The sequence below is a fragment of the Bombus bifarius genome, unplaced genomic scaffold (genome assembly GCF_011952205.1).
Source record: "Bombus bifarius isolate JDL3187 unplaced genomic scaffold, Bbif_JDL3187 scf7180000008007, whole genome shotgun sequence".
NCBI lineage: Eukaryota > Metazoa > Arthropoda > Insecta > Hymenoptera > Apidae > Bombus > Bombus bifarius.
In genome coordinates, this window is record NW_022884385.1 from 295252 (window position 1) to 307691 (window position 12440).

The 12440-nt window shown below is 31.2% G+C and overlaps 1 protein-coding gene across 3 annotated transcripts in view; it reads left to right on the top strand.

The window, feature by feature from the left end:
• LOC117206462 overlaps positions 1-12440 on the top strand; it is a 41003-nt gene that overhangs the window by 19217 nt on the left and 9346 nt on the right. For 2 of the 3 annotated variants that reach the window (XM_033445809.1, XM_033445810.1), the window contains exons 2-4: positions 5458-5529; positions 9549-9688; positions 10634-10785. In XM_033445809.1, the coding sequence (XP_033301700.1) occupies positions 5458-5529; positions 9549-9688; positions 10634-10785 (364 nt within the window). Of the gene's footprint in view, positions 1-5457; positions 5530-9548; positions 9689-10633; positions 10798-12440 lie in introns of those variants that run through there. The other variant, XM_033445811.1, reaches the window with a different exon arrangement.

The following is a 12440-nucleotide window of genomic DNA, read 5'->3' on the forward strand; positions in this document are numbered from 1 at the left end:
ACTGCGAATTTCTACCATGTAGTGTAAAATAAAGCATGTACCGTGTGAAATCGTGGAAAATGCATGAAATCGAGACAAAAAGATGAATAAATTAATGTCAGATTTTATCTCGATTAAATTGTTAAAGCGATTATTAGAACTCGTTTTTTATTCCTATTCGAGCATATTGTTTATTGTTTATCATTTAATTACTTATAAATTTTGCATTTAATATTTATATTGTAAAATATTTTATTGACCGTTTAACATTCATCATTTATAAATTTTATATTATAAAATGATATTATAAAATATTTTCTTACCGTTTATAAAGTTATTACATTTTTAAAGGGCGATTAAAAAATTGTATATTTATAATTGTATAAAAATAATTGATACAAAGTAGCAATAACGAATTGTTTTATTACTTACATTTACATAATAATATAGTTTCATATAAATTCCAGTTATGTATAAATCCCAATATGTTATTGTTATCAAAAGTTACTGTAGAATTCCATAAACTGAAATACTATCTATTCGAGTATATTATTTTAAAACTTACATTCAGAGTTTTATTTTATTATTTTCCTAGTCACAATATGTACTTTGAATAGAGATAAGTAATTTCTATAATATATTCAAGAAAACGTTTAAGTATCTGATAATAAAAAGAAATTCAGTTGTAACAAAGGTATTACGTACAGATATTAATGCATCCCCGCAAACTAGTGTTTAAGACTATATTAATCTGAAGAATACATTTCATACACGGTACTTTATATACAGCAAATTCTTAAAATAAAGATATGGTATGATAGATATAAAAATACAATAACAACAATATGAATTCCTAATTTTCTAAATTTCTCAGATTTATATTTCGACATTTACAAATTTTTAGTTCTATCATTTCTTTCAATTTGAGACTACCTCAAAGTGCAACTTAATGAAATCGATTCTCTTTGAAGCGTAAGGATGATTTGGAAAAAAAGACAGGATAAGCGCACAGCTTGTGGAAGAATTGCGTATTTGTTTGTTGAAATTCCATTACAGATTGATGGTAGAACTAATGGTTGAAGTTAGGCAAATTGCTGAGGGTGGACACTCGAATTTCTTGATTTAGTATTTGAGAGAGGGAGAGAGAGAGAGAGGGAGAGAGAGAGAGGGGGAGAGGGAGCGAGAAAGAGAGAGGGAGAGAGAAAGAGAGAGGGAGAAAGAAGAGAAAGAGAGACAGAGAGAGAAAGAGAGAGGGAGAGAGAGGGAGAGAGAGGGAGAGAGAGGGAGAGAGAGACGGAGAGACGGAGAGAGAGACGGAGAGAGAGAGGGAGAGGGAGAGACGGAGAGAGAGACGGAGAGAGAGAGAGAGAAAGAGAGAGAGACGGAGAGAGAGACGGAGAGATGGAGAGAGAGAGGGTGAGAAGGTGAGAGGGAGGTAGGGCGGAAGGGAGGGAGGGAGGGAGAGAGAGAGAGAGAGAGAGAGACTGGTCACATATCAGGCAGCGATAAGCCTTGAGGTGACTGGGCGCAACATCAGCGTATTCGACTAACAGTTTGCAGGCGATAAGATAATAAAGCGCGCCGAGTTTAAAGAAATGAAATAGTATGCCATATTTACAAAAATTCCGCGTCGTTGAGTTTTTCTTAGTTAGAAACGATCATCGATTATTTAAACTATCACTAAAGATTCGATGGCTTTATAGTAGTGTTGTTGCGCTGCAACATAATTCTTCGATCTTAATAGATTTCTTTATAGATAGAACAGAACAGAAATCCTTGAATATCGAATCATAGATTTTTCAAAGCGTGAGTTGCGAGCTAATTTTAGGTAGAATTAAATATTAAAATATAGGATTAGTTTATATGTCCATTAGATGAGTTTTTCCGGTCGGAAACCGTCGGATAAATAACTGAAAGTCGAGTTAGAAATCATATGAAAATTACTATTTCTCTATATTTTCTCTTAGCTCACATATCTATATCAAATCAATTCTCGACGATAATCACGCTTCGCGTAATTTTCGAGCGAGTTGTTAAAAATCACGACTTTCGAAAGTGGTCTCGGTCTATAAAAATTTGAAAAGATTTATACAACACTTTTCAAAATCATGTCCAAATATTTACGAATCTTGACCTGAAAATTTTCCGCTCTTCAAAAATTTATAATCAATTTTCTCACATCGAAATTCATTAACATTTATAACATCCCTGTAACATCTAGTTGGGAAACAGAATTTTTAACGTTCCAATATCTCGCAGTATGGTTTATCCCTTTCACAGCGAAATTTTCCATCAATCAACAGAATTTCACTCGGCTTCACTCCCAAAGGTGTGAATAGAGAAATCGCGTGATACAACACGATGCTCTTTTTTGCAAAATTCCTGGTGCAGAACTTGTACGGGCATCTGTCGTGTATCTGTTTGGAAATGAACAACAATGAAAGACGTAAAACATCGCGACGTAGTTTTATGTTCGCGAGTATGGTCGTACAACGACGACAAAGAGTCACGAGACTGCGAATAATTCGTGGACTAGACTTATTTGCGGTATAAAATAAGCGCCGTTCCGCGAGGAGGGATACAAACGACGATAAAGCAGAATTTACAGGGAAATAGCTGTCGAACAGCGGTTTTTCACGCTAGAGAAGATTTAAACGATCTTGTTGTAACGTTCTTCGGCGGTCACGTCCTGACAGGCGTATTTCTATCAGTCATTGTGAAAGAAGAGTAGCAAACTGATTCCGGATCGTTTCAGCTTCGAATTATAGGCTTGGATTATTGGAAGTTTGCTTTGCTTCGAATTATTTTGTACTTCTTGCGATCAAACGTGCTGTTTATGTTCGAGAATTTTGGGCCGAAAATGTAAACAAGCTACTATACAGGGTGGTTGGTAACTGGTGGTACAAGCGGAAAGGGGGTGATTCTATGCGAAAAAAGAAGTCGAAAATATAGAATAAAATTTAAAAAAAATTTTTTTTTTTAATTTTTCCATCGAGATGTATAGTGTATTCCAACGATGTATAGTGAGATCCGTTATAACGAGACGTGATAAAGTGCACGCGTACCGAGCGAAAGTTCAAAGTCGATTTTCTCGAAAACAAAGCCTCAAACGAAAATATTACAAACTATGCTGTTGTATGAAACTTGTATTGTTCTGAGTCGAAAATGTTTGTGAAATGTCAACAAAGACTTTTGGCATCGATGACGCAGTTTAGTGATAACTATCAGCTCGGGCCATCTATAGGCAAATTCCGGTCCCATACTTACAGACATGATATATTATATGTTGGGTTTGTCGGGTTGGCGTTAGTCTTTGGGGCGCGTTGCGTATCTTCATTAGGACAAGCCATCGTAGTTGTTCAATGGAGATTATATTTACAATTGTATGTACAAGTGTTGATTTAACAGGGTTTAACAATTAATCGTGGTAATTAGACATTCTCAATGTTAAGACAATGTACTTAGATTCAACAACGAATCCACTGTCAACGGGGAAAACTCTTTGTTCAATAGAATATATTTTGAAACACAAAGTGACGTTAGCTGTGACGCTCGGTATCTTTCTGACTGACTGATAAGACGATGTGTGTAAACTCTTCAAGGTGATCACAAGAATAAAAGACTGATGTAATCACATTTGTCAATTACATATTGACCAGGGATATCGACAAAATTCCAGGCGCCGTTACTAGGCAGACCCGCGTAGAGTCGACATTGCCCCTGCCCGGGGCTTGTTTGTTAATACAGCGTGTGTCCTTCAATATTGGTACTTCTACTGTTAAATAAAAACGTTCATCCCGTGACCGTGGCTACGTTCGGCGATTAGTTGTGTCACCTCGACCCCAAGCCCACTGTCGCAAATCTCGGGCAAACATAATCAGATCGTATCGCAACAACTACTTCGAAGTTCTATTGTTTAAATACAGCTATAATAAATAGTTTAGACCAAAGTATCGGGGATCTTTCCAAAATTCCAAAAGAAAGGCCTGATGTCCCTATATCTCCGACATATATATTATATTTGGACCGATCATGTACTACGGACTATGCCCGTACTATTTACGTTCCGGTCGACCATCTACTACGGGCTATGCCCGTAATATTTACCTTTGGTCCGATAATTAAGGGGTTAATCACGTTGAAGATAAATCTGTGTGTATCGTGTTAATTAGAAAGGCTAGATGGTTGGGCAAAGTTTGGACAAGTATGTACAATAGTTCACGAAAGTACTGAACACTTGTATTTGGTATGAATGTTATAAATACTATACGTGTATTCTACAAAACATTTTAAACGAATGTATGTGGACGTTACAAATTATTTATTGCAAGCATACATTTTGCTGATTATCAAAAAATTTGAATTGTATGTAATTCTTTGTATTAGTAAGCCTCAATAATTTTACTAAGAACATCTTTAACACTAATTGAATATTTAAGGTCATGTAGGTTAATATTCCAACGTTGTTATATTAACTTTCTATCAAGTTTACATTTACAATATGTGTCTTGTAACTTTTATACATACTTCCGAATTAATTTTAAATTTTATCAACATAATCACGATAATCCTACCTTGTCGCAGTGCTAATGAAATTTCAAAATGTTTCGTATAATATAGATACTATATACATGCATAAAACTTGTTTATATATTCGAATACTTTCGTGCTGGGTATAGCTTGTTGGAAAAATGTAGAAGATTAACGATTTGCAAACTAAATAACACAAATGTAGCATAAAACGTTTGTATCCAAATTCGATTAGAAACTTAAAGAAACGTAGGGACATTTGTAGAAAAAGGAAAATGTTTCATTTCAATGAAATTAAAATATTATAAATTAACACAAGCGATATACAAAATAGTCACATATAGTACAAAAAATACATACAAATTTTTCTTTTCGCATCTTTGCAATCACATGAACACGTTCTCTTCAATTTACTTGATTATTATTTCCATACAAATGGAATTAAATTAGTAAATAAATATACAAATATTTATTAAAAAATTATAACCAGTGACGATTTTGAGCAACTAAAGGGTCAGTTTTGTGAATTAGCATATTATTTGTATGACACAATAATAAAGATTGACTTTAAGACGATTTTTCGAACGAACTTTGCAATGTACAATTTATTATTAATATTTATTAATTTATTATTAATTTATTATTAATATATCACAAATATTGTTGAAACGCCAAAAATCTACGATTAAAAGCATACGTACCTTAGGATTAATTTTTAAGAAACTAAGGTTAAATAATTATGAGGATGAAATAGGGTATTTTTCAAAATTAGGAGTCAAATCCGGTAATTTTTCCATATTAAAGTAGTAGTTACTTTAAAGATTACAGTTTTCTACAAAGAATAAAATTATATTCACAATGAAAAATGAATTTAAAATTAAAACTGAAACTCGCAAAAATATTTTTCTTTCTGCTCGTTAAATGGAAATTTTTGTGGTTCTATTTCAGAGTAGCATCTGGTTTGATATTCTTCTTGGAGATTACCTGGGCCATCACGCTCTTCGTACAGATCTGCGTCAGGTATACATATTTAACTTTATAAAGCATGCTTCTATATTCTATTACCATTAAAATAAAAAATAATATATAATGATTAATATATTGGATAATATTATACTTATATTTGGGTATATTTAAAAATACATATATATGAAAAATGTACTGTTGTATAGGGCATGTATTTTAAAATACATTGAAAAATTTCAACTTTCAAATTTCAAATAGAAATTAATATTATTTAATTATGTGTGCGTGAAAAATGGGATTTAAAAAATTTTAAACGCCTCACATACCTAATTTACATATTTTTATCAAATTTTTGTCATATTATTTCTATTTTATAATGTTAATGTTATTGTTACTGTTGACTGCGGATATTTATGCAAATTTATATTCATTTGAATTCGATAAAATAAATGAAATCTAAGCAGAGGTTTGTTTCATACACTAAATATTATAACGCGTACCATGCTTTGCATATTTTATATATTTTTGCATATATTCGCAGCTTTAAATTCCTCAAAATAAAATTAAATGAATATCCGCAGTTTATTCATTATATTTTATTTTATTTTATCCAATTTTTTCAATTTCAAATATTTTCCAATTTCCAACATACCTACAACAATTCGAACATGACCAATTTTTTCACGCTTCTTTATGAGAATTCTATAGTTTCTTTCAAATAAATCACGTGTTATCCCGACCCACCTATTTCTTTTCACTCTTGTGTTCTCTCATTGTCTATTGAGAATACTTCAGTCGAATCTCATTCATTTTCTAATACCATTCGAGATATTTCAATAAACGCAAAAACATCGACGAAATCGAGCAACTATCTGCAAACGAGAATACGAAGATACGAAGAAAAAGTACTTTCTACTAGGCAGAGAGCAAGAGAAAGAGAGACGAGAAGCAGACTGTTAATTACCAGGTCGGAACTTTGTCCCAATTTTCTCGACGTTCGATCGCGAATTCGCTCGATGTGTAAAGACTGGCCGAAGAATTCGAAGGGCGAACGAGGAAGATATGCAAGAACGCGTTAGAGGGGTTGAGGATTGTGAAGTCACTAGAAGTCTAGTCTCATCAAGGCCGAGGGACTACAGCGAAAAAGCAGTTTCTAAAGGAAGAAGTGATTTTATTGGCGAACCAACTTCCGGCAATCTATCTCGTCTCGACACTACTCCTTTCGGGAGTTTATATCTTTGTCAATTAAAAGGGAACGGTGGTTCGAATGTCGGTCTTCAAGGTCTTCTTACTACGACCAATGGAAATGAGATGCTTTATGCCGCGTACGCGGACAATTTTTCTTTCTCTTCTTTATTTGTCCGCCGATGGCATCCCTTGAATGACGATTCAAAGGGTGGTTCGTTTCTCCCGGGTTGAATAATTGTGTGTAATTATTCTGAGATATTATTTTATTATGAGTGTCGATTCTTATGTATTCATAGGAAATTTAAAGGTGCAAGAAGTCACACAAAATCCATATAGTACGTAAAAATATATAAGTTATTCAAAGCAGAGTATCCCTTAGAATATTTAATGGACGAAAGAATGTTTTCACTAGTTTGTTCTGAATTACATACATAAAACTGTAAATTCGCAGTTTTGTTAATTATATTTGTAAAAATATGGAATTACATAATACTACGAGATTCGTATTTTGGAGAAATACCTAAACTTATTTGTAGGATGAAATTCTACAAGGCTTTGCATAATAATTTATCAAGTTTTAATAAAATAAATTAGAGAAACTTATAGAGAATTTGTTATCTAGAAAGTAGAAAATTTAATAATTTAGGAAGTAGAAAAATTCGAAAAGATTTCGGATTTTAAATTTAATATCGTGTTGTAAATATATTGCGATGAAAATACCATACGTCTCTTTATCATTTAAAATTAATATGTACTTTAAACAAAGTTGAAAAAAACTGTAAATACAGTGAATAGTAAGACTAATAAAATAATATCAAGTGTTTCGTAATACAAAAGGTAAAAAACTTTCTTATACGAAAAATATTGCTGTTTAATTATGGTTATTGTATATTGGGATCAAAAATGATTTATACATATACTTCTTTATCGATTAGAATTAACATTTAAAATGGAGTTAAAAACAGTTGCCCAATATATAGGTAATAGCATAAACATAACAGGACCGTGATAACGATTAACAATTAATTGCATAAATAATTTTACATGATATTGTAATTAAATAATTCGAATTGTATTATTTAATATAGACAATTTAAAATGATTTTAAATAATAACAATTATATTAAAATTACATTTGTATATCTTCCTAAGAAAAAATCAGTCTAAAATAAAAACTGAATAGGGTGTACATATTGTATAGATACATATCTTTGAAACATATATACGGGGTGGTTGGTAACTGGTGGTACAAGCGGAAACGGGTTGATTCTATGCGAAAAAAGAAGTCGAAAATATAAAATAAAAATTTTTCGTTTGAGGCTTTGTTTTCGAGAAAATCGACTTTGAATTTTCGCTCGGTACGCGTGCGATACGTTATAACGGATCTCACTGTAGATCGTTGTCTCGATGGAAAAATTAAAAAAAAAATTAAAAAAAAATGTTCATTCTATATTTTCGACTTCTTTTTTCGCGTAGAATCACCCCCTTTCCGCTTGTACCACCAGTTACCAACCACCCTGTATGGTAAGATTAAACAATAAATATGTTAGTACACATATATAGTTTAGCATACAAAAAATTTTAACGTTCTATTATTATCATTTTTATGGATTTCCTTTTAATTTACGAGGGACGTTTCAATTAACACATTCAATGCGGCACATAAAATAGGAAAGAGCCCCTAGTGGCGGAAGTCCATTTTTCTTCTATCCATTTATCCAGACGTCATCTGCAAGAAAATAAGGAATCGCGATAACGCGTATTTACGTTTTCGGTTTTAATTTCCAGTATTTTCATTACTCGTTACATACAGTAATGTATCTAAATTCAAGTTTTTGTGATGTACACTGAATATGTATATTGAAATATATTTAAATACGATATGAACTATTTTAAATTTTTAAGTATGACAATTAGAACTTTGTACTTTATCAAATATACGAAGTTTTTACTATTTCTACTGCTATTTAACTCATCCTTATGTTAGATTATTTAGTAACTATTTATTAATTAGATCCAATTCTTAATTTTTATTTTTAAAAATATGTTGTTAGCATACTAAAAGAAAATATAAAGGAGGAAATTTGTGTTTTCAAAAAGTATATACGACAGGAATCTTTAAATGAATTAATTTTTGTTAATTAAGTATAATTAAAATTCGAGTTCAATAAATCTATACGTTTCATGTATACAACTTTTTAAAAAATCCACATGTATAATATTTTTTACAATATTTTAAATATATACTTATAGATAAAGAATTATAGTGTAAATATTTACCTGAAACATTGTCAATATAGAAAAAAACCGTCCGAGTTAGAGCAAATTAACAGTCGAAAAGCGGTTATCTTGCATATTATTAGTACAAAATTATGTAATTTTTCATTACCTACAAGTTTGCTTTCTGAATTTATTGAATTTTCTACAAAATATTAGAATTTAACTTTGCATCATATCCGAACAGCAATGTGTTAATATCACAAAGGAAAATATCATTTTCAATTGCACCATAAATTAGAATCTATAAAACAATACCCAAACGAAACTTATAAAATGATACTGGAAGAACTTTCTCAAGAATTTCATATAAACCATATATTACATGAAAGCTTATATTCCTTTTAAACAGTACAACTAAAAAATAAATTTAAATTTCCATATGATATACATCATATAAATTTTCATATAAATAAATTTATTCTCTATTATATTTTTATATTTAACATTTTTACTCAAATAAATACACTTATTCTATATTAAATTTAATCGCAAACAACATTTATATCAGCACAGTTTATTGCTTCCATAAATCTAATTTGCAAAGACATAATTCTTGTCAAAAATGACACGTAGCTCTATAACGCCGTCTACATATTTTGTTTCAGAAATGACGAGTCTCTTTGCTCGTGCTACTGGTCGGCAGTGGTGGCGATAACGAGGGGTTGGCGAAGAGCATTGTTTTATCTACCACTATCCTGTATTTTGGCATGGAAACCGCACAGTCTTCGGTTGTCCTATGTCGCGGGTAACTGGACAAACTAAATGTTTAAATATTTTCCGTATACATTTTATTGCAGTTGAAATCTTTGAATTGTCTAAAACGATTCACATTATTGTAATGATTGATATTTCGCACGTTTCCCTGTTATGTTTTCCACTTTCTGGTAATTAATGTCATGGGTCATATTAATTTTTAATCAGTTTCGGGTAACATATTAATGAGATTTGAACATTGCTTTATTAAAGGAAATTAGATTACCCGGAAATCATACTGTGTTGTCGAAATGTTTGTTTTTTTGTTTTCTACAAGAACAATTAACTATAATTAAAATGAAGTTTGAGCTATTGGCAAATAATTTTCAATTTTTGTATTTTATTCTACAGGGTGGTTGATAACTGGTGGTACAAGCAAAAAGGGGGTGATTCTACGCGAAAAAGGAAGTCGAAAATATAGAATAACAATTTTTCGTTTGAGGCTTTGTTTTCGAGAAAATCGACTTTGAATTTTCGCTCGGTACGCGTGCACATTATCACGTCTCGTTATAACGGATCTCACTGTAGATCGTTGTCTCGATGGAAAAATTTAAAAAAAAAGAAAAAAAAATTTTTATTCTATATTTTCGTCTTCTTTTTTCACGTAGAATCACCCCCTTTCCGCTTGTACCACCAGTTACCAACCACCCCGTAGAATAAAACACAAAAATTGAAAATTTCGAGTGATTTTGTAATTATGAAACACAGTGTATCATAGTGGTTAATGAGACTGTAAACAATCGATTAAAAAATAAGAAAAAATAACTTTTAAATTACTCTTATCAGCAACATAGCAACGTTCTGTGTCCTGGTAAGAGTAAAGGTATTCAACGAGATGTTGAAAAGAACCTGGCAAGAATTTAATGCAAAGTAACAACGTCGAAAGCAGATGAAAAAAATATTTCTCGTTATTTTCCTTTTGCTGTTATATCCGCAGCCGGACTTTTGGCAGTGCTATCCTTGCTGCATATTGCGTCCAGTGCTTTGGTGGGCCGTGGTTCCTGCCAGATGAGTAATGCCATGGATTCGGTTGGCGAAAGTCTTCTAAGTACTAGGCCCGAAAATTATGATCGCTTCGAAGAAGTTCTGGTAAGTGAATGAGGTAAACACGTAAGTTCCTGCCCTTTGCATTAGGAGATTGAAATTGAAAATCCTGGAGTTACTATTGTGGAAATGTAATTTAATATCATTACAAATATTACTACAGACGTGGCTAATTCTTTCATTGTTCTAGTAATGCCATCCTACACATCATTTGAATCAAACATTTATTCTAAACTGAAGACACGAAGTATTCAAAAATACGAAATTCTTAAGTAGTATCAATGAAAATAACAATATATATAACAATATAATAAACAATGGTAAGGGCTGTATAAAAATAAAAAGTTAAGAAAAATTAAGAAATTATAAGTATATTAACTATATTATAAATATATTATTTCAAAAATGGAACAGATTTTTGAAACTTTTTAGCATTTAACGCGAAGAAAATGTAATGTAATGTTAATTTAATGTGCAATTTAATGTGATTGATCTTTTGTTGTTATTTACTGTTAAGGTGTTTACTTCTGTTTTTACTATTAGAAAACAATTTCAATATCGCTGTTACTACACAGATATTTCATTAGATACAAAGTTTTATACACCATTCCTATTCTGTTGATAAAATTTTAATAACATGAAGGTAGGAAAAGAGAAAACAAATGGCCACGTTCCAAGAGATTAGAAAAAGACATAAAAGGACTTTAACTTAACTTTAACTTAAATGTATCATTGTCTCGTTCGGATAACCAATTCAATGAGCCTTCATTCAGGCATTGTTTAGGTTAACAAGATGGCATTTCAGATAGATATCTTTTAATTTTTTAATATTTACAATATATCGTGGCTTATATTAAAGGTGTATTCTTTAGCAATAATGGTCGGATTTTCTGCACCGAACGTGTTTTCTAAGAAACTTTGAAATTGGTCGTAATTTAATATGAAACCGTTATCAATTTTATTACTCAATTTTATCTGTTAGGCTTAAACATATCATCCATTTTTTCTAAAACTATTTAATAATTGATTACGTTTGGGTTTCTTGTTACTTTTGACATAATAATGTTCTCTGCTTTTTATAATAGTATTATTCTTAATCAGAGGATACCGATTTTCCATTATTGGAATTGTCAACAGAGATTTTAGAAGATATGAATAAAATTCTTTTGCTCCGATTTTCTACTCGTAGATTCTAAAAACTTACTGCCGTGGTAGATCTGACGCTCCTATTATCGATAATATCATTATTACTGTTATTGTTAATGACAGAGTTGAAAACTGTGACATTGCCGCTTGAAGCAGTAAGATTATCGCTAGCTGATTAATTTTGAGATCTTTTTTTCATTCTTAGACTGTAAACATTTTTACATATTCTGAAACTGTAAACGTAGATTTTCTCGTGTTCGGCACATTTTTCAGTAGGTAATTCTTGTTAAAAAAATCCCCCAAAATTTATATAACATCTTCAGATATCCTAAATTAAGGTTATCCTAAAACTTTTGCAAAATACTTTATCCAAATACATCTTATTGTAAAGGATACACAGTAAAACATGTGAAGTGCATTGGTATGGATAAACAATTATAATTTTTAAATGAATTATTATAAACTAAAAATCTATCGGTAAATTAATATGTTTAAGGATCATGCTTTCATAAGAAAGAAGTATGTCGCATTTATTCATTCAAATTAAATGCTTG